This window comes from Passer domesticus, chromosome 8 (assembly GCF_036417665.1).
Source record: "Passer domesticus isolate bPasDom1 chromosome 8, bPasDom1.hap1, whole genome shotgun sequence".
NCBI lineage: Eukaryota > Metazoa > Chordata > Aves > Passeriformes > Passeridae > Passer > Passer domesticus.
Genome location: NC_087481.1, coordinates 42,710,958 through 42,726,101, shown reverse-complemented (window position 1 = coordinate 42,726,101; position 15,144 = coordinate 42,710,958). Strand labels below are relative to the sequence as shown.

The following is a 15,144-nucleotide window of genomic DNA, read 5'->3' as shown; positions in this document are numbered from 1 at the left end:
GATGCATATAAGGCCCCTCAACTTCATACACAATTCACAAGATTTTTTTATTACTGTTGACAGAAAAGCAACCTTAGTCTTCTTTGTCATGGACTGAAGTAGTTGAAGTCTTGCTCCACAGTTTATTTGATGGTAGCATTACTTCCACTCTTAACATGCCAAAGAATCACAGATACACTATGGAGGAACTATAATTGTTTTAATTTCTAATGCCTATTTTAATTTTATTGCCTATGACTACAGAGTTATGTAAGAATCTTCTAATAGTATCTTGAAAACCAGATTGCTTCATTAATTCATTTTGCTTTAATTAAGGGAACACTCAAAGAATCAACCTTGTTCCTAAAACATCTGTGTACTTCAAAAAACTTTATTTTAATGAAGTTTTCTGCAAGTCCTTGTTAAGATGTATAGTGTAAATAATAACAGTATGATAATGTAAAGACTAACTTATTCAGTTATAGAAATAAATCAGACTGATAAAAAAGTAATTATTAGAATCAACTCCTCGTATTATCTTTAAAGTTTGGGCTTATTTTTGCAAAATGTACAGAATTTTACTAAATAAATCCCCTGGATATATATTATGTAGACTCCTCTCTAGTGTCTTTAATCGTCACTGCTAGTTCCACTTTTGTTTTGTGGCAGGTGATTTTTGTCTCCAGAGCTTAGTCTGGCAACTCTGCTCAGAACAAAGCTCACTACAGATTACACATGCATGTAGGCATGCATAAATGAGTTGTGACTTCAGCCTATCAGGAATTTAATTTAAAAGTAATTATCAGTATGTACAAAATACTACTTCTTAGTTTATCAACCTGCACTTAAGTAAGTGGAATACAGCAACTAACTCCTCCACCATGTTTCAATTTTCATTTGAGGGGATTTTAGAAGTTCATTATGCTTTAATTCCCTGAAGTATGAACTATTTCCTAAGAGAGCAAAGAATGCCTAATCTTACTTTTATGGCTAGATCTGCTTTGGTGGAAAGTGACTGATGGCATCCAATTACATAAATACAAGAGAAAGGCAAATTTGTTTTTCCAGCTTGATATCAGAGTTATTATATGATGAAAAAAATCATAGAAAATAATAAGCAAGAGAAGGAAAATCCAGTAATGTGGAAATAAATAAAACAACTGACAAGCAATGTACTTGTTTTCTTTAAATTACATTGTTTCCCACTGGATTTTTTAGGAGGGGAAAAAAAAGAATGCATGAGCAAAGCTACTGTCCATTGCATTTTTAAACCATAGGGAAAAAGATACGTGTTCCCTCCTTTCCTGAGGTGCATTTTTGTGCATAATGTCTACCATGTATATATATTCATAATATTCACTTATGAGAATTGAGGAAAGGTACAAATCATTGACAGGGAATGCTTGGAATCTGAAGTCTTCTGTATAAAAAGGTGACAGACAAGTCACTGTCATCTGAATCATGCAAGCAGTTATTTGTGTAGCCAGCATTCTACATAACCTGGAAAAGAAAGGTGCCTCAAAGTCTGAGTCTGAGATGTGATGTTAATAGAGGTGTACAGTCTCATTCCTGCTAACATGTTCCAGAAAACACGTGTTTTTTAGAGATGTGTTTCATCTTTCTTTAGAAGTTGAGCTCTTAACGCAGGAACCAGAAGGCCAGTCATGAAAACTGCACTGTGGAGCTGGTAAGATGAGTTCATCACAGTGTTTTCCACTGGTTGTCCTTAAGCAACAAAAATAAATTGGAGATTATTTGCAATAGACAGTGCTGCAGTCGGTTGTTTGGAATTTCACAGTCAGATTTTTAAAAACTAAGGTATAAAAGCATAATATAGTATAATGATGACAGAATTGACCATCACTTTATCTCACTATTTCAGTGGGATTACATAGTGGAGTACTATGGTAGTTGCATGCAGAGGCTGTTAATACCAGGTTGAGGTGATCAGCAACTGATCCTTCAGTGAAAACTGAAAGATACAGGGATATAAAAATGCTGCTCTGAGCACTGAAGTAGGATGAATCAGTTAAAAATTCCTATTTCACAGTTTTTAATGAACATGCTTATAGAGTACTGCTGTGAGACCTCATTTAATTAATAACACCCTGAGCCATTCTGCTAGAACTGAGCTTTTATTAGTAAAAGTATACTACTGATCGCCAGGGTTTGGAAATAATAGGGATTATATTTCAAATTAAATACAATTTTATGTTATTTAATCACCAATATCATTAAGACATGAAGTACTGAAATACTATCAACCTTTCTATTGAAAGTATTTCCAGGACACTATTCATTCCATGGCACTTAAGTGGAATGGGAAAGATAACCATCCTAAATGGCAACCATTAGTCCAACTTGGTTACAAATATCAAGTTATGATATTTATAGCCAGCAACACTGAGCTGTGCAATATCCACAACTCTAGAAGTAAAAATGTCAGACTCAAAAAAACACTGAGGAAAGTTGTCTACTGCAAGTCAAAAGAAATATTGCAGCTTGTACCCTGGGGGAGATCCTGCTACTTGCTGAAACCACACTCAATTTGCAAGTGTAAGTCAAAATGTTAACAGCTGCGTGGCTAGATGACTGCCTTTCTTGAATGGAAACAAAACCACACGGAAGATAAGGGTCAGGATGTGAAGTGAGATTTGAGTGAAAAACTTTCCTTTAGCATTTAATAAAACATTCTGTCAAGTTTGCATTACACTGTCCTTAAATATACTGCTCATAAAAGATGGATTGTGTTACTTAGATGTATATTAGGATCTGTTTAATACTTTTTATCAATCTTGCTTTAGTAAATCCATGCCACTCGTTCCCTGTAAAACTTTTATTTGAACCTCAGCCTTAACAGAGTGTTTGGCAGGTTTCTATAACATGAGTCTGTTAACGAAAGAAACATACTATTCTGACTACCTCATTTATCTTAGATATGGCCATAATCCAGCCACAAATGTTAAGAACTAGAAAAAGTAAGAAGACTAGTGAAGGATTTTGATATTTTCTTACTTCAAGACATCAATATGTGCAAAAAATATGCCCATACAACAGAATACTAAATTATTCTCCCAGTTAAAAAGAAGCTAGTATATGAATATTAGCTTCATTAATATATGAAGGTACTGTTGTACTGTGACCTAACACTACAGTATGAAAAACAAAGCCTTGAGCTTATGATGACATTCATGATTTGCATTGATTTGCAGTTCAGTCCAGCCTTAAGAACAACACAAACACCCCATCCTTGGAGCCTCAGAGTCTTTGTGAAAGGGCATCACAGCCCTGGTCGCAGATGCCCAGCACATGCATCCCCACGGATCCTCAGCAAGGAGGGATTCAGCTGCTTCTGGAACATCACCCATTCTGAAGCTATAGCAACCCTCCTCTAATATGCAAAGCTATTTTTAGCATCAGGGCAGCCTTGAAAGCAGCAGGTAAAGCATGAAAAGAATGAATAAGTGGTTGTGGTGCTTGCCTGTGAATAGAAGCTATATATAGCTCTTGAGAGAGATTGTAATATATATCTATATATATAATGTGCATATGAAGGGATATCTGCCTTCCCCTGAGCAGGAAGCAGGGGTGTCAGAAACATAGTGTAGAGCATTATTACTATTTGTGACCTGAGCTGTTATCTAAAGTCATTATTTCCAATTGTTCTGTTTCAGAAAATAAATTCTTAATGGAATTGGATATCTTTGATCCAGTCTTTATTTGCAATGAATGTATAGCCTTCATTTCCCTGAGTGAAGAGAAAATTGAACAGCAGGAGACTATTTGCAGTTCCAAGCTCTTTTCAGCCATTACTTGCTCCAAGAAATTCTCTAGTGAATTTTTCAGGTCTACCTTTGCATGCCTAGGAGCCAACATTTCAGTTTCTGTGATGCTAACTGTTCTCTTGAGTTCCTAAACCTGGTTTGTTTTTTTGGGGTTTTTTTTGTTTGTTTGGTTTTTTTTTTATCCTTGTTTTTTATATATTCATCCATTTGCTTCTAAAAAAAATCTTGGGAAAGAAGGCCACATGTGCCTTTGTTTAATCAGTTCTGTGTGCCATTTATTTGGCTGGGGAGCTGTATTGCTTCATGAAGGAGCTTATTACTTCTTACTCATGTGTTATATTGAGGCTGGGAATTAGGCCTTCCAGTTTTAATGACTCTTTGCCTAAATCACAAGGGCAGCAACAGTGGAAACTTACAGATGCCTACAAGTGATTGGCGTCAAAAAGAAAGTCAGCTGTATAGTATTTGGATTATTGTCTTAGAAAAGGGATAATTTGGAATCATTTTGAACTTAAAATGTGAATGTTACCATGTTCAAGGTAGGGAAAATCTTTTATCTTCTGCACAGTCATAACTAAAATGTGTATTTCTCTGTTGCTATGAAAATTATATTTAACACTACAGTCAGTTCTTAGATAAAGATGTTGTGTTGGTTTTGTTCTCCCACTGCAGAGGAAAAGGGCCAGCAGCCAAAAGAGCAAACCTTTTCTTCAAGCTGTACTAAATATATAGCATATTGGCATATGAGCAAACAGATGTAATGAAATTTTCAGCCCTCTGAAGTCTCCTCTGCAGGGCAAATGTGGTTTGTAAGAAAAAGGGACCTTGGAGTTCAGCTTGGTGCAGCACTTGATGGAGAATCTGTGCTAGGCTTGTGCAGTGGCAGCATGCCTGCCATAATGTAGGGTGGCAGATTTGATATTTACTTAAGGTAAAAAGGATTAACTCTTACTGAAAAAGTAAAGTATTTTTCCAAATTTCTTGAGTTGCTGAGAACAATTAAAACATCAGTAAAATACACTTGTGGAGCTATCACCAACAACCCCTTCAAATGTTTCAGTGCTGATCCAAATCCCTGTAAAGCATGTTGATTAGCAATGATGAAACAATAATATGTGTTTGATGAGTCACATCCTTCCTATTGTGCAGTTCCTTATGTCCATGGCACTCCAGCAAGGCTTCTACTTGAAGTATTTCAGTGACTTCAGTGGCACTAAGATTTCTTTCATTGTAAATTATTCAGGACATAGAAACCTGTTTTTAACAAGTAAAGACTTTCTCCTCAAAAGCCTGTTGTCTCTGCCATGTAATAAATACATTTTCTATGTACATTTAAATAAATAATATTTTGTTACTTCTTTTCTGTCTGCAAAATGACAAAGAAAATTAAAGACAAGTTTATAAAGATTAGAATAATTCTTCAGGGAGCCAATGCCCTGAAAAAGTACAGAAGGGCATGTAAGATAGCACAGGTCAAGGAAAGGATTTTGTAACACGCCGTCTGTTTTTAATTAGCATCTTGGCACACTGGAAGAGCTCAGACATTTTTCCATGAAGAAATGTATTATAGACTTTTTTAGCTGCCAATTAAATGGCATTTAGCTACACTGACAGTAGTATGTTGTTTTGGGTCTGCAGAAAGCACTTGCTCATGCTAGAAAATCTGGGACATTTTGGTTTGTATACAGGGTTCTTACTGGACTGACTTTTCTATGCCTTCTTTTGAATTTTTTCCCTCATTTTGAATGTAGGCATGAAGGAAAACTTATATGAATAAATACCAAATGAAGAGTGCACGGAGCTGGCAAAGTGGAGATAGTAATAATGAAATGTCAGTTTGTATACACCAGCTGAAAGTCTGTCCTCCAGTTAGATGATAATTTTTAAACAATGGTAGCTAAATACTGGGGTGTTTTATGAGGTTCATATTTTGTCCTGTTAGGTAGAGACTGAGGTACTTTGTCACCAGTTCTGTCCTATGATTCATTTAAATATGAGCATTTGTAACATGAAACTGCCCCTCAAGCGTGCAGCTCCCTATGCATTTTCTCTGACGGTGAAACCAATGCTCTCTGCCCACTCCTGTGCTCAGCTGCTTGTTCTGGCTCTGGCCATTTTTGGGGGGGTTGAAGGGGTGGGTTTGAAAGATTTGGGCTTGTTTAGGGTTTTATTTGTTTTCTGGTTCTTTTACCAGCTAATTTATTTAATCCAGTTTAGAGAATAGCATTAGAACAGAAACAGCAGCAGTGACCTGTGGAAGAGAGCAGAATCAATAGTACTTGCAAGAGTTGGGATGAGAGAAACCATCCTATTAAGGAAAGTGTTACACAGAAATGTGTTCTTAAAATCACCATGCCAGTTCTGAAGAAGCTGGCAATTACAAATTAAGCATAGATTCTCTCACTAGTATCATGGTTTTAATGTCTGATAGAGCTATGTAGAGAAAAAAAAGGCAAAAAGTAACTTGCATATTTGAGACTTCTCCTTGCTGGGAGGTTCATACAGAGGGCACTTAATCTTACAGTAGGGTGTATGCTAGGTGGTGAGTGTGATGTCAGTTCCACTGAAATGGATGGGCATGTTGACTGTCTCAAAAGTGTCCCCATTTCCAACATGGGAGAAGTTGATCTTCCCTGAGTAAACTACAAGCAAATTTTCATGAGAGTTGTCTTGAAAGATAGAACAAAAATCCAGATTTCTGCAGCAGGTTTAATGTTCTTTTATATGGTCTCCTTTCTTACACTTCCCCCTGTATTAGGTGTGGTATCAGCTCCTGCTGTGAACCATGAAGTGGCACAGCTTCATACATCTTTGAATTGGGCTCTACTTTGCTCTTGAGCTTGTATGTTTGCTCTTTCATTTCCCCCCAACTTTAAATATCCATTGTTAGCATTTTCAATGCAAAACACAGACAATAGAAGCAAAACAAGAACTATTTGTGTAGTTCTGGAGAAAAGTGGCTGGTTATCAGAAGAGCAGTTAATGTGATGCTACTGGGTTGGGTGCTGCAAAGCACACTGGTTTGTAACACAGCTTAGAAGCAAACAAAGCATGAAGAATTATAAAGATATTGAAAGTTATTACCTGCAACAAATGAAAACCTAGAAATAGATTCATTTTGCCTGGCTTCCCTTTGAAAGAAATACACAGTGCCTCTGTTTTGTCTTAAAGAGAGATCATTCAGATATCAGTACATGTCTCCTGACATATTTTTTGTCATTGGTCGCATTCTGGTGTACCTAAACCAGCAAGCAGTTCCAGAGACACCTGCACATTCACCAGGACATGCTCAGTGGAGCAGGTGTTGTACATCACACTGAACTTTTGGCCATGAGAGCTCACTTCAGAGGTGATCGCTTCTAAGTCCACATTGACCTGTGAACTGGCTACTTTATGTAACGGAAAGGAGACCACCCTCCAAGTTTTTCTTTCCTCCAAAGCTGGCAGCATTTAAGCAGCCATTTCCTCAGCTTTTTGACACAGGGACTGGCCTGGTTGTTCTGCTTTTAATGAAACTGGTATAATAAAGAAGGATACCCATAATACGAACCTGTATAGACAGGATAGGGCAAAGTCAGCAGAACTTTCCAAATAAAAAGGTTTGGGCAGTCTTGTGATCATTCCCAAGCTTGTCTGTGTTATGAGCTGTTGTAAAGGCATCTCAAGTTTTATTATGCCTAACCTGCAGAAGGCCTCTTCCTGGCAATGACTCTTGGTGCCAGATCCACCAGGAAGCATAGTCTTTTCAGAACTGTTTAGAATTCACAAGACTTAGTTTTGTTTATTGAAAGTACAGCCTCATTCTCAGCTGCTTTAAATTTGCCATTTGTTGCAGAATTTCTTGAAAGGGTGGAGCCAAGAGAGCAAAAACTCGGACTCATGAGGTATTTGTAGGAATCTTTGATCTCAAAATCCTTCTGCTCCAAACACAGTGGTAACATAGCAATGACAATGATTTGTTCTTTAGGAGACCGGTGAATACTGGGTGTGATTCGGGCTATTCCCCATCTGTAATATTATGGGCTTAACACCAAGCACAGTAAAGTCTCATCATCACCATCAGTGGATTTTGGATTAGGCTACATACGTGCAGGCAGCTCATTCTGAACAGAGAAAAGGCAGCACAGTTTTGTAACAGCAGGATGAAATCAAGGGTAACTCTAACAGGATATGGATCTGCAAAGGGAACTGTACTGAGCATGAAACCACAGGAAGCTTATTCAAATTCTATCATATGTTGGTAATGAGAACATTCTAGTCTAATGCTAATATGCAAATATAGTTGTTGGTGTGGAGTTAATACCTTGAAAAATATTCAATATGTTTTAAAATAATTTTTGTTCTATGTTCTGACTGTGTTTGCTGTCCTCAAATATTTCAGCAAACAGGTTTACTTGCAGAAGTGTTAATCTCTTAACCAGATATTGGAGAATATGTGTTAAAAATGTATGTGTAGATGATGATGATAATAATAACAATAACAACAATAATAATAATAAAACATATGTTTGCTCTAGAAACGAAGCCATGTAAGTTGTGCTGAGTCTGACCAAAGAACAGAAGCAGTGATGGGTGAACACCTCTAGTGGTAGCAGTCAAAACTAGCTTTAATTTTGTCGTATACTTGCACCAAGATTTTTACTAGATGGTAGATCATCATCAAAAATTGTCGTTACCACACAATTTGTATACACTGGAAGAAACAGCAGTTTGTTTCACACCACGCAGAGCCACTGCGTGGGAAACCATCGGTCCCTAAGGCGTACTTGGTCAGGACCGCAGAGCGAAACGTGCCGGCACACTGCTGCAGAGCCCACTGCGGCCGCTCGCCCTGGGCCCGCCCGTGTGGGTGCCGCCCCGCCGCGGGCTGGCCCGGCCGGGCCCGCGGGGCCTCGGCGGGCGAGGGGCGGCCCTGGCGCAGCGCCGGGCCCGGCCTCGCCCCCGCCCGGCCCGGGCGCCGCCCGCGGCCGCCGCGTTGCCGGGATACGGGCCCGCGGGAGGCGGTGGCGCGGGGATCGCGGCGGCCCCGAGCGGCGTCCCTCAGCCGGTGACCCCCTGCAATGTCCCCCGGCAGTGTCCCCCTGCCCGGGCCGGAACGCGCCTGACCGCCGGCCCCCTCCGCAGCACGGCGAGGTGCAGGGGTTTCGGCTAGAACGTCAAGTGATGGGAAGCAGACCGAGGAACGCATCCACAACTCCCTCATCCCCCCTGCTGGAACCTTGCAGAAAGAAAAATAAATGAATTTCGAATGCCATTGTGCCTAGTCAGTACCTGAAACAGCCGGGAGAACAAGCAGGGAGCGAGGGGCCGGCGCTGGTCCGTGGGCGCAGCAGGCCGCTGCCCGCTCCGCTGGCCCGCGAACAAACAGCGATGGCATCGCAGAGGGTGAGCCAAGTGTCGCCGCGCTGGACACAAGCTATGCCACTAAAAATCCATGAACCACTTTGGTTTTAAACTGCTACATGGCAGGAAATGAGATGCTGAGCTTGGCAGAAAAGGACCCTGGAAAATGTGATTGTGCCTCTCTTTTGATGGGGCTGTTATAAATATTCATAATATTGCAATTTTGCAAAAGCGGTTGTTTTGGCATGTGGTTTGGAATAGAAAACTAACTTCCAGGCGCTTCTCTGCATGGACAAAACCGGAGTCAGGTTACTGCTCTGCTGCAGAATGTGCTTTTGTTACCGAAGAAAACACTACACTGGAAAGTTTTCCGAAGGTTCACAATGTGGTTGGAGTATTAATTAAAGAGAAATGCCTAGGTAATTGATGGTGGATTTCAGTGAATGAGCCAAAGGAAATGAAACACGGGGTTTCACCATCAATGGCAAAATATTGCCATGGCAATGGGTGGCTTTGCCAGGAATAAACAAACAACCAACAACAGTCCTCTTTCAGGAAAAAGGAGTTAGAGAATTTTCTGTTCTCACCTCACCATGTCTGTGCCATTGGACATCTTGGAGGGGAGAAGATGGTGTAGCCTACTTATGCAAGTCCTACAAATCCAGCTTCCCTCTCAGTAGGTACAATTAGATCATTTCCAGAGCAAGAAGTCACCTTTATACTGGGAGATGGGAAGGCATCAACATTTGCTTAATAATGATTTCAGTGCCTTGGCTACTGTAATTCATTTCCATTTTCTTACAGAAGCTGGATGGGCTCAGAAATAACCCAGGTTTCTGCCACTCTTAGCTGGTGCTGCTTCAGGGAGGGACTGCTGACAGGGAAGGTTTTCTTAAGAGCAAAAACATGGGGCCATACTTAAATTAACAAAGACCTTTACAAAAACATAATGGAAAAAGCAAGGCAGCTAAGAAGCACGAGCTGCCCTTTCTTCCACGGGCTCAGATGCCTGGCAGGAGGTGTGCCCATGCACAGGCAGTGCTGTCCTCTCCCAGCATGGCCTTTGAAGGTGGCCATCTGCCTCTGAAAGCTTTCTGGACATTCCTGGCTGCATCCAGCCCCTCAGAGCTCTGGGTGTCTCCCCCCATCCCTGGGAGATGGACCTCAGCCACCACCCAGCCAAGGATTCAGCAGTGCTGGAGTCCTGCCTTGTACCCATGCACTGAATTTCTTGCAGTTTTGCAGGCTGTTGTTCTGCCCATAGCCTATCAAATCCCAGGTGGACACCTGGATATGCACTAAGGCCTTGCTGGGATTATTCCTGAAGAAGATAGGCATGGCCTGATGTTGATCTCGTGATTTTGTGGCTTGTAGAGCAGGAGCAATGGGCTAGAGCCAGGTGGCCATGTGAAATCAAAGAAGGGGTAACCAGAAGTCAAAAGAGATCTCCTCACCAGGAGATCAAGTGTCCCCTGGTGAGGAGACAGCATCCATGTGAAGGAGCTAATAGTGAGCCTGGCTGTATTAAATGTTTGTACTACTGGGTTGACCCCAGTAGTGTTTGTGAGCTGTCTAATACAAACTGTCAAGACCTGCTAAAGTTTGCAAAACTCATCTAATAGCAATACTATATTGAACAAAAAATCATCCTGCGTGGCTTCTCAGCCATTTGGCATTTGTTAGCTTTGTCTTACCATTCTTAATAAAGTAATACTTAGGTGCTGCTTAAGTTTCCTATAAAATATTTAATGTATTTTACTGTAAAGTCTTCAGGCTGAGGACTGTATCTGCCAGAGCACTCATACCACACCTAGCACTCATTTCGATTGCAGCCTCCAGGCAGTATTGTAAAGGTTCATTATTACCACCAAGATCTGTCCTTATCCTGTCACTCTTCACAGAAGGTCCATTCTTAACTATGGGTTTAACACAGCTGGTATTTAAATGACAATTTTCTTTTTTTCCATCTAAAAGAATCAAGCCAGTTCCAAGAAAATACGTTTTTTTAACTTGAACTTTAAATTAATGTTGTTCATATAGAACTGTGCTTGATCCACCTATGCCTTCATTTAGCCAGCTCAGAAAACACGCAACAAATAAGAAGCATTCTTTTTCTGAGGGGAAAAAAAAAAAGGGAAAAAAAAAAAGCTATATTTGGGGTCTATTTTGCATGAGAAAATATTTTGTTTAGGAGTGACAGTCAAAGGCATTCTCTCATACATTGTAATATTTTCCATGTGTGGCAGCTTGTTTTTCAGTGGTACAAATATGTGCAATAAAGGCCGAGGATAAAAATGAATCTAACAGTTTTTGCAGCAGTGCCTTAGATGGTTTCATTCGATTTCATTTTCCTGTGGATACTGCCATTAGTTCTGCTGCTTGCAGTATGTGAAGCATAATTCTGAAAGGTTCATGAGGTTGTAGGGATCCAGTAAGAGATGACTGATTTCTCCCCCACACACATATACTCCACCCCACACCCACTCACCCACCCACCAGCAAAACATAATGCTGTACTATTTTTGGAAACACGGAAAGGGCCTCCCTGTGAAAACAGAAAGCAGTGTATTTCTCAGTTACATCACTTTGCAATCTAATGCTGTGTTGTGCTCAGTGTTTTTGTGGTGATGCAAGTCTTTTTTTTCTTTCCTTTTTTTTTTTTTTTTTTTTTTTTTTTTTTTTTTTTTTTCCTCCCTTCAGCCGGTTGGATTTTCCCCATCTTACAGCACCTCGCAGGTCTCTTCTCTGAGCAGTACGTTGCCTGAGTGAGTGGAAACATACAGATCAGCTGCAGGTTTCTATCTACAAAAACAGAGTGAAAGAGAAAGAAAAGGGTTGGGAAAGCAGAGACAAATATTGACCTGGACTTAGAGAAAGACATCCAATGGCTGAATAAAGAACCCTGTTCATGTTTTGGGATATTCTTTCAACTGGCTGGAACGAGAGCGGATCAAAAGAATGGGAAATGCCAGCAGACCCTTTAGAAGAATTGCTTATTTCTTATGCCTTTTATCTGTGCTTTTGCTGACTGAAGGGAAGAAACCAGTGAAGCCAAAATGTCCTGCCTGGTGTACTTGTACCAAAGATAATGCTTTATGTGAAAATGCCAGATCTATTCCTCGCAGCGTTCCGCCTGATGTTATCTCACTGTAAGGGCTGTAAGCATTTGGTTATTTAATTTATGATTTAAAATGAACTAGGATGTGTGGTGTTCTCAGTGCATACAGAAGGATGCTTGCTGCAGGGAGTACCTCCAGCATTCAGAATCATCAGCTAATGTGTTAAATTGTGCTGCATTCTTGAATCCTGATTTTTATATCTCGTTCATCTGTCTGTCTGTCTGTGTATGTGCACACATCTCATTTTATACCTTCTTGTATAGTACATGAAACCTGTCACATTATATTTGGGGGGGGGGGAAGGTAATTTTTTTTTTTACTTATATAAATAAATTTCTCTGTGATGACCAGATCAGTATTATAACCATGGATATATGAGGCTACATTAATATATGGTTGTTTTTTTCTTCTTTACAGATCCTTTGTGAGATCTGCTTTTACTAAAATCCCAGAAGGGAGTTTTTTGCTCACACCATCTCTGCAGCTTCTGTGAGAAATATTTATATGATGAAATTTTTGTTGTGAAGTGTATATGTATTCATAAATATTTCAGAAAGGGTTTTAGTATTAATTTTGTAAGAAACAGCAGCAGAAGATTTATTAGATCATAAAATACATTACTTTTGAGCAATTTGAAAGATAGTGCATGTTTAATTTTTACTTAGTATTTTGCAAGGCTGTCTGTTGTCAGTACTACTTTGAATGCTTACATGCTGAAGCTTTTGGTGACAGAATGCTTGTTATCTTAATTATACTTTAATTAACATTACACTAAGGACTTAAGTGTTGCAACAACTATTCTTGTTTATTTTCTGCATTCCTGGGACCTGATCCCAGTGTAAAGCTGTCCATTTGCAAATCCCATCGACTGTGAGCTCAGGACCCCACAGATCAGGCCCCTCATTGCAGTGGGACAGGTGCTGAAGTCCTTTTCTGTGTAAAATTGCCATTGACTTCTGTGGAAGTTTAGTCACTTCAGTGGGAGTTTTGCCTTCATAGTACCTGGATTTGACCCTGTTTGTTATTTCATGGTCTTAAAAGTAATGACAATTTTCTTCCAATTAAAGACTGAAGTAGTTATTTCAAATCAAATACTGTGATGAGGTATAGACGGAAAGAGAATATTTTGGGATGTTTAACTATTAGCTGCATTTCAACATAGGATTTTTACAGGCTCACAGGCTTTCCTAGAAATGTGGGCATACGATTATATAATTGTGAGCTATACAGAGGTAGAGGGGGTGTAACCTGAACTGTTTATAGTGGATGTGCTGCCAGCCTGACACACACCCAGATTTGTCTCAGAAATCCGGCAAGGCAGACTCCCCGGTGTGATCAAAACCAGAATGGGATGTCTGTCCCAAACCGACTTCCGTGCGCTCTGGATGTGGTCAGAGGTGTAATGCTGAGCTACTGGAGCTGTCTGGCTGTTAAATTAAACTGGTGGCATACCGACAGCTGAAGCCCTGACCCTGGCTGTACTCTGCTACCTCAAGTGGAGCTGATAAGGAGGTGCAGACGTACTGTACAATTTTGGATACAGGGTAAATAGGTAGATGCAGTTACTATGGAAACCTAAATGCTTTTCCATGGTGCTTTATTCCAGAGAAGCTTTTTTTCAGGTGGTCACAGATCACAAAAGGGACATATTTCACATAATTGCTGCAATGGGCCTTTCAAAGGAGTGGGGAAAAAAAGCAGCAGCACTGGTGGGGCTTGTATCTGAAGAGAGCGAGTAGGACATCATCTCTCTTGGCTACGATACACCACCTACACTTAGCAATCCCACTGCAAAGCAGGCAGATTTGGGCATGGTAGAGTAGGACAGACACAGTCATCTTATTTTGAGTTATTATAGTGCCTGGCACAGTGGGCTTGGGCAACATCTTATGGCATTTTGGTAATGATAATAATTTCTATTTCTACCGTACAATGAAATGCACGTTCTGTGATGCTGTTCACAAATGCTGCGACAAAAACTATGACCCTAGAAAAGCAGGGTTTGTTCCACTGTGGGCTTTGATGAGTGATGTGTTTTCCAGATATATTTTTAACATGGTAGTTGAGCTGCTTGCCATCCTTGGAATGTCAGGCTGCTGATCTAAGGCAAATGACTGCTTAAACACAGGCCATAGGGGCAGGATTGTGTCTGTGGGCACAACACTCCAGTCTGTACGTGGGAAAGAAAATTTTTATTTTTGGCAGAAGATAGTAAGGGAAATAAGAATATGGAAAATTTACATTAATTAAACATTTCATGAAGTTTTAGCTTTGCATGACTATAGCTGTACTGGTAGGTTTAATTTAGCCAACAGCAAAATTTAGCAGCTTATATGTATTCCTATAATAATAGAAATACATATAGAAATAGTCTCCAGCGTTACATTTTTGAAGTCCAAATGTAATTGGATATCTCCAATACAGCAGTCACAGATGTCTAAATATGGTGTAATTCTGCCACTATTATTATTTACTACTATTTTTAATGTAGTAGCACCAATGGTCTCTGGAAAAATCGTGGTCTTGAGCTAAACACTACTCATAACTCCCAGTCCAGGAGAGCTTTTCTTCTTGTGTGGTATGGATGGTATGCTCTGTTCTCTTCATGTGACAACAAAAACACAAAGAACCTACACAGCTATGGTGGAGTGCCAGCAGGAGTGTTCCCTAAATGTAGAGAAAACCTCCCAGCTCTCCTCTTCAGCACTTCTATCTCGGTGTATCAGCCCCATGCTGAGGGTGCCCTTATAAACTGATGACATGAAAGCCTGCAGAAAGAAGGGAGGTAATCATGGCATCAGGGTTTGTACCTGCTGGCACTGTACTGCTCCTGCCAAGTGATACAGTCCCTAGCTACAGCGCCATACCTTCAGCCTCTGTCCCCAGAAGCAGCAATTATGGTGATTGAGGACAAACTG

At 40.2% G+C, this 15,144-nt stretch overlaps 1 protein-coding gene across 4 annotated transcripts in view; it reads left to right on the top strand.

Moving 5' to 3' along the window:
- Window positions 1-15,144, top strand: part of LGI1 (leucine rich glioma inactivated 1) — a 29,958-nt gene that overhangs the window by 4,851 nt on the left and 9,963 nt on the right. Inside the window, exons 1-3 of one of the 4 annotated variants that reach the window (XM_064430871.1) lie at window positions 9,105-9,526; window positions 11,808-12,256; window positions 12,644-12,715. In XM_064430871.1, coding sequence (XP_064286941.1) covers window positions 12,066-12,256; window positions 12,644-12,715 — 263 coding nt within the window. In that variant the 5' untranslated portion in view covers window positions 9,105-9,526; window positions 11,808-12,065. Of the gene's footprint in view, window positions 1-9,104; window positions 9,784-11,807; window positions 12,266-12,643; window positions 12,716-15,144 lie in introns of those variants that run through there. The other 3 variants (XM_064430870.1, XM_064430869.1, XM_064430872.1) reach the window with 3 other exon arrangements.